General features: G+C 41.2%; 1 protein-coding gene across 1 annotated transcript; it reads left to right on the forward strand.

Moving 5' to 3' along the window:
• Positions 1–54: 54 nt before the first annotated feature.
• LOC110158796 (uncharacterized) lies at positions 55–3,637 on the forward strand. The gene is made up of 6 exons (XM_055153143.1): positions 55–1,173; positions 1,252–1,356; positions 1,747–1,833; positions 2,003–2,089; positions 2,311–2,367; positions 2,777–3,637. The coding sequence occupies exons 1-6, from the start codon at positions 75–77 to the stop codon at positions 3,004–3,006; spliced, it is 1,665 nt and encodes a 554-aa protein (XP_055009118.1). The 5' UTR covers positions 55–74; the 3' UTR covers positions 3,007–3,637.
• The last annotated feature ends 9,229 nt before the right edge of the window (positions 3,638–12,866 follow it).

Raw genomic sequence — 12,866 nt, forward strand, 5'->3', positions numbered from 1 at the left:
ATCAGATTTGGAGAACACTTGTGCAACAAAATGGGCAATGACACAAAACAAAACACGAATACATCAGAACTAAAATGCGTGAGGCTGGAAGGCTGTTGGTGTGTGCTAGGAAGGTGGGAAAGCTACAGAGTATCAAGGACTTTTTTCTTCCCTCAAACTTCTATCATGTCATCCAGGCTGTTAAAGATACCGCGGGATTCCGAGAGCAAGATGAGGTCTTTGCTGTTCCATCTTTGGCACTGAAACTTGGGCACAACCTTAAAAAAATGGCAGATATTGCAGAATGTGAAGCAATGATAGCAGGAGAGGAAAATGATGTGAGAAATGTGAAAAGGTTCAAACAAATGTATACCACAAAATGGAATGAATGTGTGTCAGCTTCAGCCATGAAAACGCTTAATGAAGCAAAGTGGAATGCTCCAGAACTTCTGCCTTTTACTGACGATGTCAAAAAAATGCACATGCATCTCAACAGTAAAACTAAACGGTACCAAGAAAAGCTCAAAGCTGATAAAAGTCAGAAGAACTGGGCAAATCTTGCACAAGTAACTCTTTGTGAAATAATTCTGTTCAATCGTCGGAGGGCAGGAGAAGTATCGAAAATGAAGTTGAATTCATATCTTCTTCGAAACACCACTGATCTGCATTTAGATGTTGCTGATGCTTTATCTGAAGTTGAGAAGAAGCTCTGTCGACATTTCCAGCGCATCGAAATTCGCGGCAAACGAGACAGAAAAGTGCCGATACTCCTGACCCCAAGTATGTTGGACTCCATGGAGCTACTTGTACAGAATCGTCAAACATGTGGTGTACTGGATGACAATCTTTTTTTTTTTGCCAAGCCTGCGACAGAGGCATCATTTTACAAAGGTACGGATTGTATCAGAAATATTGCCCACCAGTGTGGAGCCAAACAGCCAAAGTCTTTGTCATCCACAAAACTGCGCAAGCATGTAGCAACTCTATCTAAAGTACTAAATCTAACGGACACAGAGATGGACCAGTTAGCTGATTTTTTGGGACACGATATCAGAGTTCATAGAAAGTTTTATCGCTTACCTGAAGGAACGTTACAACTTGCAAAAATCAGCAAAGTGCTGATGGCCCTTGAACAGGGAAGAGTGTCAGAGTTCAAGGGTAAAAATCTCGATGAGATCAACCTTGAACCTTATGGTAAGAACGCATTACAAGGAAATCTTTTGTCAGACTTTATATGGGGCATTGAAACAAATGTTTTTCTTCATATTGCAGAGAGAGTGCATGTAGATAGTGAAGTGTCTGACAGTGAGGATGAGGGGAGTGAGAGTGAAATGTCACAACCGAAGACGCAATGCGAGTCTTCTACAACACCTACAGGTACATGACTGCTTGTTAAGAAATTCTAATTGTATGTGTGGTCGGGGGGGTAGAAGGGGTAATAAAGAATAATGTGATATCTGTAAATTTTAAAAAGGACTTATGATGCTTTTTATTTCTTTGCATCAGACTAGGACACAAGAAAATAATTGTTTTAGTTTTTGTTCATACATAAAATGTGAAATAGGACTAAAACAACTGGAAAAAGACACAGGGCCCTTGACTTCCTGTTAGAAAATGCAGAAACAACAATGGGGGACAGTGATGTAACATGGTTAAAAGATACTAAAAGTTGATTTTGCATATGTCCTCTTTCATATTTGTATGAGCTCATAACATCTTGCTTTTAGTTTTGGTCTACAGGTCAAGTCTTTATTTTCTGTCTTTCAGATGAACCCTCAACTGGCAGCAAATCTTCAAGGAAGGGTGAGAGGAAACATCCAAAGAAGCGACTTCGCTCCCCCTCAACTTCTTCAGGTAACAACTTTTTGTGCCACATTGTCTACAGCCTCCAGACACACTTCAGATAAACTTTTAGTTTTGTTTTTCAAACTAATTCTGTCCTTTAAGTGTGGCCCAGTTGATCTGATTTGGGTTTAGTCCAGCTGAGGTGGGTCAAAGGTCATGATTCTGTTTGTCTGTTCAGAGGAACCCTCAACTGGCAGCAAGTCTTCAAGGAAGAGTGGGAGGAAACATCCAAAGAAGCGACGTCACTCCCCCTCAGCTTCTACAGGTAGAGTCAAACCTATCGACTGAGAATGAATTACCTGATCATCAGAGTGTAATTTAAAGTTGCCTTTTCTTCTTCATCTGTCAAGTAACTCAATGTGGCTGAAGGCTCTGCTCACATAAAGCTCTGAATATACAATGTTAGATTATACAGTGCATGCTTGGTTTTTCATCACTTTTGCCACTTTGCCAAACATGTTGATGTTTATTTGCTTTGTCTTCCAGGAGAACCTTTGTGTGGTTGGGAGTCTACAAAGGAGAGAGAGACTCCTTCAAACTCAGGTAAAGAGTCTGAACTGTGCTGCTAAATGGTACATTTATGCAACACTTTTCTACTCATTAAGGCTCTCAAAGTCATTTATGTATCAGTGCCAGATATTCACACACTCACACTGAAGTGTCAGGAAAGGTGCCACCCTGCAAGTTTGACATTTAGTGTCTTGCTCAAGGACAGTGCAGCAAAGGTTCAGGAGGAGCCAGAATCGAAGAAGCAACATTCTGCTCACTGGGCAAATCCTTTCCCTCCTGAGCCGCTGCTGCTCACATATTTTCTGTTCTGCTTCACAAAGTTTCTGAACAATCTGTCTCCATGCATTTCTAAATTTCCTCTACATATAATCTCTAAACTCTACACAGCTTTTTAGAGTCAGGCCTGTTTGGAAACTTGTGGTCAAATTATTTTCATTTCCAGGTGTGTCAAGAAAATGCCCCAAAAGAAAATGGACAGAAGAGGAGGTGAAGCTGGTTGAAAACAAGCTCTTGGACCACATCACATCTGGACGGGTACCAGGAAAAAGACAATGTGAAGACTGCATCAGGTCAGCGCCGGAAATTTTTAAACATAGAACCTGGGAATCTGTTAAGTTTTACATCAAGAACCGAATAACAGCACACCGGAGGGAGTGTGAGAAAAGACGATGACTCTGAAAAGATCATGCAACTTCAGGTCAGTTCTATTCTCCAAAATGGAGGATAGAACTGACCTGAAATGTACCAAACACTGTTCACACTTATTCTCTCCAGTCCATCTTTTTATCTCAGAGCATTTGTTTGGTTTGTTCTGGCTTTTAACCCTACCATAAATTAGGGAATATGTTAATACTGAAAATGTTTGGTTCTTGCCAGTTCTGTCTTTCATGTCAAACACACAGACACTTTGCACTTGTTCACTTTATCTTCTTATACTTTCATCAGAGCTTTTGTTTAGACTGACTTTACAAAATCACCTGTATTACTCTGAGCTTTATGTTTATACTTTGGGTTTTCAGATTAATACACAGTGTACTGGAGACACTGTGAGTAATACTTTTGATTTTATTTATTCACAAAAAGGAAGAGTTACTAAAGAAGTTCTATATCAATCCTTTTGTTTATTTGATAAATGCCTTAATGGAGAATGTGGACAATACTCGTACTTGTTCAAACATATACAAGTATTATTTTATGTTTGTTAGCTGTACTTTATGAAAAACATTTGACATGTTTTCATGGATGTGATCCAGCCAATTCTTTACTGTTCATGTTTGCAATAAAAAGATTGCAAAGATTTGAACCAGCAGATGCTTTTGTCATTTGGCTATTCAGAGATTAATCAGAAGAGTTATTTCACAAACCAAGTCGTCCAGACGACTTTGACCAGACTGTGTTTTTGATGCCTGTGTGACCTTTGACATTTGATCTGAGTTATTCATGTGAATGTTTTCAGGTGTTTTGCTGCTCATAAGTCGCCCAAATAAGTCAAATATCAAAAAAGACGTCTGAATAATGAGTTTTACATCCTCGGTCCCCACCGGTCGCCTCTAAAACACACGATGACGTCATGTTTTGAATATGCAAATGAATGACGTCACAGGTCCCCATGAGGGTCCTGTACCTGACAGGTCCCCGGCGGTCTGTGAAATGTCAGGTCAGTCTTCCGAGGGTCAGAGTCAAGTTTTCAAGTGATGGCTGTGATAAGGGCCGTACATGGAGCGTGGATCTGTTTGGCCCTTTTCTGTAAACCACTCAGAAAGACGTGTTCCCACCAGGCAGCACTCTGTCATGTGTCCCCACCATGTAGTATAAACCAGTATGTGTGTGTGTGTGTGTGTGTGTGTGTGTGTGTGTGTGTGTGTGTGTGTGTGTGTCTGTGTGTGTGTGTGTGTGTGTGTGTGTGTGTGTGTGTGTGTGTGTGTGTGTGTGTGTGTGTGTGTGTGTGTGTGTCTGTGTGTGTGTGTGTGTCTGTGTGTGTGTGTGTGTGTGTGTGTGTGTGTGTGTGTGTGTGTGTGTGTGTGTGTGTGTGTGTGTGTGTGTGTGTCTGTGTGTGTGTGTGTGTGTGTCTGTGTGTGTGTGTGTGTGTGTGTGTGTGTGTGTGTGTGTGTGTGTGTGTGTGTGTGTGTGTGTGTGTGTGTGTGTCTGTGTGTGTGTGTGTGTGTCTGTGTGTGTGTGTGTGTGTGTGTGTGTGTGTCTGTGTGTGTGTGTGTGTGTCTGTGTGTGTGTGTGTGTGTGTGTGTGTGTGTGTGTGTGTGTGTGTCTGTGTGTGTGTGTGTGTGTGTGTGTGTGTGTGTGTGTCTGTGTGTGTGTGTGTGTGTGTGTGTGTGTGTGTGTGTGTCTGTGTGTGTGTGTGTGTGTGTGTGTGTGTGTGTGTGTGTGTGTGTGTGTGTGTGTGTGTGTGTGTGTGTGTGTGTGTGTGTGTGTGTGTGTCGTGTGTGTGTGTGTGTGTGTGTGTCGTGTGTGTGTGTGTCTGTGTGTGTGTGTGTGTGTGTGTGTGTGTGTGTGTGTGTGTGTGTGTGTGTGTGTGTGTGTGTGTGTGTGTGTGTGTGTGTGTGTGTGTGTGTGTGTGTGTGTGTGTGTGTGTGTGTGTGTGTGTGTGTGTGTGTGTGTGTGTGTGTGTGTGTGTGTGTGTGTGTGTGTGTGTGTGTCTGTGTGTGTGTGTGTGTGTGTGCGTGTGTGTGTGTGTGTGTGTGTGTGTGTGTCTGTGTGTGTGTGTGTGTGTGTGTGTGTGTGTGTGTGTGTGTGTGTGTGTGTGTGTGTGTGTGTGTGTGTGTGTGTGTGTGTGTGTGTGTGTGTGTGTGTGTGTGTGTGTGTGTGTGTGTGTGTGCGTGTGTGTGTGTGTGTGTGTGTGTGTGTGTGTGTGTGTGTGTGTGTGTGTGTGTGTGTGTGTGTGTGTGTGTGTGTGTGTGTGTGCGTGTGTGTGTGTGTGTGTGTGGTTATGATAGTTTACATTATACTGGAGATGTCAAAACATGTCATATCTGTGATTCTAGGTGGGGTTGAGGACTGTGTTATGGTCGGGTTGTATGTATATTTAGTTTTTTGCACCTGCCGAGATGTTGGTTCTAGTTGCTAAAGAAAACAAATGAAAAACAAATACCAGTATTAATATGAGTGATTATCTCTCCTGTTAAAAGACTCTGAAAAGCCAGAGTCCAAATCATGAATTATTCACAACAAGAAGTGTAATGATTCAGTTACTCACGATTGATTTGTATCTTGATACATTTTAGGTCAGACAGATTATTTTACCTAATTTTCTCTTTATTTTTATGGTTGTGACCAAGATGAAAACATAACATTTGTTATTCTACACTGCAAAAACAACATCTACTCAAGTTAAATTGACTTAAATGAAGAAAGTTTTATCATGATTTGAGTACATTTCACTTGACAAGTAAAAATATCTACCAATGGAATAAGACTTTTTGTACTTAAAATATGAAAATGCATCCTGCTACACTTAAAATAAGAAAAACAGTAACTCTTTGCACTTAAAATAAGGGAAAAAAATCTAATGTTGCTTGAATTAAGAAAAACACACTTATTCTATTAGTAGATAATTTTACTTGTCAAGTTGAATCGACTCAAATAAAGTAAAATGTTCTTATTTTAAGTCATTCTAACTTACTTAGATAATGTTTTTTTTCCAGTGTATTGCACTATTTGATCTCTGCCGTGTCAATTATAACAGAGTTAGGTGTTTATGGTGCTGTTTTCTTACATATTTTTAAAAATTTGGAATGATTAACTTACTGGAGTCATGACATACATGTATAGACCGTGACGAGGACCAGAGGGCGGGACCACATTACACCGGTTTTAAAATCACTGCATTGGCTCCCTGTGAGTTTCAGGATCAATTTTAAAGTTCTTTTACTGGTTTTTAAATGTCTTAATGGTCTTGGGCCCTCTTATCTTTCAGAACTCCTTTTACCTTACGAACCCTCGCGGACCCTGTGCTCCTCCGGCAGCAGGCTCCTGCTCATTCCCAAAGTCAGGACACACACTCACGGAGAGGAGGCGTCTTTTCAGTCCTGTGGCCCTCGTCTATGGAACTGCAGCCGGAGGAGCTCAGGGCTGCAGAGAACGTTCATGTTTTTAAGAGTAGGCTCAAGACCCACCTTTTTAGCTTAGCTTTTGAATGAAATATCATATTTTTTACTTGTTTCTACTATACACATTTTAATTTATATTTATTTATTTTAGACTTATTTTTAGGATATGCAGTGTTTCCTCTGTAGGAGCCTCTGCATCAGGAGCAGAGGTCGGCTGTAGCTGTCGGGTTCTGTCCCGTGGGCTCCTGGTGGAGAGTTGGTGCTTGGGCTTCATCTCTCCCCTGGCTCCTGTGGTGGTTCCTGGTGGTGGTGGACGTCTCTCTGCTCCTGATGTAGACGGCTCCTCTGATGATGCTTTCTCAACTGGTTCGCCTGTATTCAGCCTCACATTTTACTATGTGTCGTTTTATGTATTTTAGCAGGGGGTGGGTATGTGTGTGTGGGGGGGGGGGGGGTTTGGGTGTCTGTGATGTTTGGTTGTGTCGAGTTGGGCAGTTGTGGGGTTGGGTTGGTGGGTGGGTGGGTGGAAATGTGGGATTGTTTTTAATCTGTGTAAAGCACTTTGTGTTACATTTTTGTATGAAAAGTGCTTTATAAATAAAGTTTGATTGATTGATTGATAGAATGTGTATTGTATTGTAAGAGTTGTACTGTGCGCTCTGTTACATCCCCAATCACTATAAAAGTTCTATTAACCAATTTAAAGTTGGATTTAGAGTGATTCATGTTTGAGTAATCTTTAGTCTCCTGAATTCAAGATGCCATTGCTCTGAAAAGTCTAGCTTTTTCCCACCCCGCCCACTGCTCTTTACTCACTCAGCCTTTGATTATCCTTCCGAATTCGGTTTTCCGAGGAAGTTGCCTAGTGACCCACGTGACACGGCTCTTTTCCTGGGACGGCGCGACTCGGACCACAGTGGCGGAAAAAGTCGACCAAGCAAGGATCCAGAGTCATAATCCAAGCTGTCTGCGCCCACTGTGACATGTAAATATGAACTGTTTTCATTCTGTTTGGACTTTGGTGGTTTAAAAGACCATTTCAATCACTCGTATCACTGCAGTACTTTACCGTGTCCGTATCACTGCCTTGGGGGTTTGGTAGTCGGTGTTGTGGTGAGGTCAGTATTGAATAAATACTTGATTTAACGGGTGTTACCCTCCCTAAGGTTGTAACATAACATAAAATGAAGAGCAAATTTCAAACATTAAAGGTTGTATGGAGGATTTTTTTTGTTTTTTTTTGTTTCAAGTTGTCAATGATAGCATTATAGAGGTGCAGTAGCCTTGTAATTATGATGACCAAAAAAAAGAGAATACAAATTCATCAACTCTGGACGTGGTGGGGCTAAACATTTGCCAATAGATAACGACACTGCCTCGTTATCTGTGAGCTGACAGGCTGTCAATCAAACTCCCTACGTTTCTAGCGTAACTGACTTGCCTGCGCCGCCGGTACGTGGTTTACGTTACACCTGTCACGCAGTCCACAGACGCAAGACGCACAGATGCTGTTTACTCCACCAACGCAACAGTTCTTAGCGGCTTTTTTTGACCTATATCTTCCTCGCAGTTAGCACAAAGTTTTGTTGCAATGGCGACAAGAATCCAGGAGCAGTTCGCCGCAAAAGAAAGTCAGTTTTTGAGGTCGCTGAAAGAAGAAGACAAGGGGAAAAGCAGCGAAGCCAAACTAAGGTGATTCTTGAAGATTCATTCCAGCGATGGCGCGACTGAAGCAGACGCAGGGTCTAAAGACTGACGCACTGGTCGCCAAATTACTCCTGGACAGGAAACTTCTGCTTATTATGAAAACGTACTTTATTTCCAAGAGCTAGACAAACGTTTTTCAGGACACGAAAGCGATATCCTATGTCTGAAAACGTAATTTTCAAGGCAAAGAAAGAGTCCGCTTGCTGCTGCGTGTTGTAGCTAGTTCATTCGCACGGAATCTCCGCGCACTCTTCTCTGCTCCCCTTTCCTGCTCTTGTCCCGCTGCCCGATCCGCTCTTCCCGCTGCTCCTCACTTCTCCGGGCACGGAATCTCCGCGCACCCCCTCCCCTCTCCTCTCCCCTCTCCTCTCTCCTCTCTCTCCTCTCTCCTCTCTCTCCCTCTCCTCTCCTCTCCTCTCCTCTCTCCTGCTCCGCTCTTCTCCCTGCTCCTCACTTCTCGTCCGCGAACGAAATGTCCGCGCACCCGCTCCCCCGCTCCTCACTTCTCCGTCTTGCCTAACCAACACTGTAGTTAGTTGTTTACAAGTCATGTGCAGCGCACCGGCTGTAAACAAACCTGTTTCTGGCGTAAAGAGGAGGCGGGAGGAGGCGTTTCTACGTAGGGAGCTGTGGGGGAGGGGGGGTGGTTTCACGCATGCGCAACATTTGAACAAAGGACAAACAGTCGCTGGATTTCTCGTTCCTTGGAAAATCCTCTATACAACCTTTAAATGAATTTAAATGACAGCGTTTCATAAGATGAGGGAACAGTCATAATCCTAATACTTAGTCCACATAGGCCAGCATGTGACACATAATAATACGCTTCAAGCTCAGATGTGACATGAAATCCGTGGTCCAAGTGGGAGTCGGAAGGATAATTGAACGCAGGGACATCAGGTATGTGACGTCACAGGCCTCCAAAAATGCACAGCCTCCACCACACCTGCGGGCACACTCCAAGATGGATTCTCGTGAGTTGTATCTCGCTCCAGAGGGTTGGTGTTGAGTCCCACAAAACTGAAGAGCCCCATCGAACCTGCTGGACTCGAGAGAAAAAAAAAAAAAAACATGGGCGCAATAACAGAGCACCTTTCCCTGTAGGGCTCCACTCTGTCCACTCCTTTATCCCATATTTCTTCTCCTGCCCCCATCCGAGAGAGGGACATTCCCCCATTCTACCATCTGAAAACTACCAATATATTTTTTTATTGGTTCTCCGCAGATGTTCACACTCCTGGACATATGGTATTCCCAGTTAGATGGAGTCAAATGGACAAGCAATTTCTTCTCTCCCGCTCGGATTACTGGAGGAGCGTGTGGATCTTTTGACTGGGAGCGAGCGCGTAATGGGCCAATTTAAAGCTCGCTGTGAGCTGATGCTCGCTCCACTCTTTTTACGCCTGTCTTGAGTCTAAATTATGTGTGGAATAGAGAACGGCTCTTTGATTTTCCATAGCAACAAACAGACTCATAATAAAATCCATATTTTGCCCTTCAAAAAGGTTCAATAATAGCGATTTGCTGGTGGTGAACTTCACCTCGCAGTTTGAATGAAAACAAAAACAGACGGGACTACAAAGACCAAGATTCTTTGCTGCTGTTCACGGTTTAAAAAAAAAAAAAAAAAAAAGGCTTGGATGTGGTGAAGCTGAATAAATAGTCAAATTATGGAGAGAATAAAATGAGGGGAGATAAATTGGTGTAACCAGTGAAAGCCAAAGACAGTTAAAATGTTAATTTATTACAATAAAATTTGATTAAACACAACAGCTCATACAAACGGTGAGGGTGAAAGTGTCTTTTTCCGGTGCCAGTTCTGAGGGCGACCCGGGCACAGAACACATGACAGCCAGAAACCGCGGCAACACAACAAAACAGACACTTACACTGGATTCATGAATCTTCCATGAGCCAGGAGCAGTCCACACAGATAAACAGTCCAGGACCTGGTCATGTACTCGTCCTCTGTTCTTCCCCGGTGTCTTTCGCTTCCTTTTAAAGCACAGACCTACTCTGCTAAATCTACTTCTCAGAGTAGTTCACTTTTAACCATGTTATAGTTGTTTTCTCTCACCATTTACCATTTCATCATTCTTAAGTCTACCCCCGTTTTCACCGCTACAGGTATATTCCCACTGCTTTGTTCTTACTTTGCTTTCCAATTTTATATTCTTCATCTGTGATATGTGTAGTGTTGCATAGTCATTTATTATTATTATTATTATTTTATCCACTGTTTGCCAGTGTGACGTGCAGATATCCATCTGAAGTACTGACAACTACTTGACTCCATGTGATGTTGTTTACAGTGGGTCCGGTCAAGTGGTAACGGAGGGAAACAGGAGCAAATTTTTTTTACATTCAAATGTCTCTTATTCAGAAACTAGAGGGACTATTGAAATAAGTAAAGTATCAGAATGTAGGAAAGAGTTACACTCCAACAGGGTCAAGTTAAACCTGTGATATTCTTTCAAGTTGTTGACAAAAAATTTTAAAAACTCATGTCAGTAACGGAGGGAATGAAATATGCAGCACTTTTTGGGCAATAAATACAAACAGTGATAACTCTTGGTTCTCACTTACATATCCTTAACAAACTGGTTTGAATATTTGCTTCATATAGTTTTCTACCATATGGTACAAGATTAGGTTGAAAAACCTCTTACTTTTTGAGTAATGAGATTTTTTATTAAGAAAGATCATGGTAACGGAGGGAAAAGTAACAGAGGGAAAATTGTGCAAACAAGTAGAAGGTGCATGATTTTGCATAATTTGTCGCTTTTTTCTTCCAAATATTTTAATATTACTTCAAAATGAAAGGAAACTATTTCTATAAAATATGTCAGTTCTTTTCATTCCGCACTCTTCTCTCCAAATTTATGTCTCTCTTTTTTAATTTTAATCTTCATGATTATTTATGTTTTGATTTGTTTTTATTATGATTTTAATGTATTTCTTATTCTGTAAAGCACTTTGAATTACTTTGTGTACGAATTGTGCTTACAAATAAACTTGCCTTGCCTTCCAAGCAAATTTGTATCATTTTAAATACTTTTTTTTTTGAAAAATCATGTACCTTCATCAACAGTTCAAAGATCTAAATAACACAAGATATGAATGAATTACATTTATTTACATGATTTGCAGTCTTTGAAATTTGGGAAATAATTTTTGTTCCATGTTTCATACATGGTCTGTTATATGGGAAAATAAAATAAATGTAAAGTGCTGCTTGGTGATAACTTAAATAAAATATTCTCAAATAAGCAACAAATTTATGAAATATAAAAAATAAATTCCTTGTAAACAGTAAACTAAATTTTTCAAAAAATAAAGTGCAGCACTAACAATTCCAGAATGAAATTTTACTCCAGAAAAAACAACTTGTTCACATTGTCTGCTGTAAGTGCAGATCTGCGGAGGGTTGGGGGAGGCTGCGGCAAGGATTCATGTAGTTTGAAGGGATGTAGTCAAGGCAGCAAACCTAACTATAAAAATGCTGCAGGAAACACTGCCACCCCAATCACGGATGAGTTCCTTTGTGAATATTAAAGAGCTGAGCCTCCGTGTAGCTGCACATGTAGTGGTGGAATGTAAACACACACTAATTGTGTGAAATCACTCGTGCACAGCCCTGCACCAAACCAAACATCCTGTACTGAAACGGTTCGACACGAGTCCATGTACCGTTACACCCCTACTGGACGTGTTTCTTTTATTAAGTCATTTTAGATCAATATTGCAATTTAAAATGTCCAAATTATAACATCATTCATAATTCATCCACACGTTTCATAGATAAAATAAAACAAATAAAAAAGCAAAAAAATATAAAATATAAAAGCAAATAAAACTGTGTCTGCTTTAAAATCCAAATCTTTACGCACCACCATGGAACTGTGCTAATGTTCCACAGAATACAAGCATCAAGAATCTCAGACTTCCCGTCATTGCGCAATGCATACTGGGAAGGATTTTCCGAAAAAGTGAGCATCAAACCGCCATGTTTGATTTTACAGTGGGATGCATCTATTGACAAAGCCGATCTTTTCTTTTGAACCATATCACTTTTGTTTCTGGTTCTGATATTGTCATATTTTAGTTATTATTTTTGTATTTTATTTCTAACGGTTCGAGAAATTTTTTTGTGAACTCCATAAATGCAAAAGAGAATCAGATCTGTGTGACTGCAAACCTCTGTTCAAACTGTTTCCCTTCCCAACAGAATTGAAAAATAGTGAAAGGCGAAGGCGATGGGCAGGATTGATCCACAGGAAGGACAAAAAAGGAAACCTTTGACTGTCTAAATCATCCTGAGTTTGCAGCGAACATTTTGTATGTGGAGCACCAACAAAGCAAAATTCCGATCCCTCGCTCAACCTTGGTTATGAATTTAAAAAGTCAACACCAAAGTGAAAGACACCAGCTGTTCACCAAGAAACACCTTCCACAGCAAAGCGACCAAGACATGATGTTGCTGTAAAGCCACAAGAACAAGAAAGTGTGAGTTCAGCCTGTTTGTCTTCTGCACCTCTCACTTAACAAACAGGATCCCACTTTGATGGCGCTCCACATACAAAATGTTCACTGCAAACTCGGGATGATTTAGACAGTCAAAGGTTTCCTTTTTCATCCTTCCTGTGGATCAGTCCTGCCCATCGCCTTCACCTTTCACTATTTTTCAGTTCCGCTGGGAAGTGAAACAGTTTGAACAGAGGTTTGCAGTCACACACATCTGATTCCCTTTTGCATTTATGGAGT

This window comes from Boleophthalmus pectinirostris, unplaced genomic scaffold, assembly GCF_026225935.1.
Source record: "Boleophthalmus pectinirostris isolate CB_2022bp ecotype Guang Dong unplaced genomic scaffold, ASM2622593v1 HiC_scaffold_17, whole genome shotgun sequence".
NCBI classification, from domain to species: Eukaryota; Metazoa; Chordata; class Actinopteri; order Gobiiformes; family Gobiidae; genus Boleophthalmus; species Boleophthalmus pectinirostris.

What these genes read in the sequence shown, in the direction of transcription:
- LOC110158796 (XM_055153143.1), top strand. Translation starts at nt 75, where the DNA reads ATGCGTGAGGCTGGAAGGCTGTTGGTGTGTGCTAGGAAGGTGGGAAAG. An exon ending in CTCCCCCTCAGCTTCTACAG is followed by an intron (nt 2,090 to 2,310) that starts GTAGAGTCAAAC and finishes TTTGTCTTCCAG; the next exon opens with GAGAACCTTTGTGTGGTTGG. An exon ending in AGAGACTCCTTCAAACTCAG is followed by an intron (nt 2,368 to 2,776) that starts GTAAAGAGTCTG and finishes TTTCATTTCCAG; the next exon opens with GTGTGTCAAGAAAATGCCCC.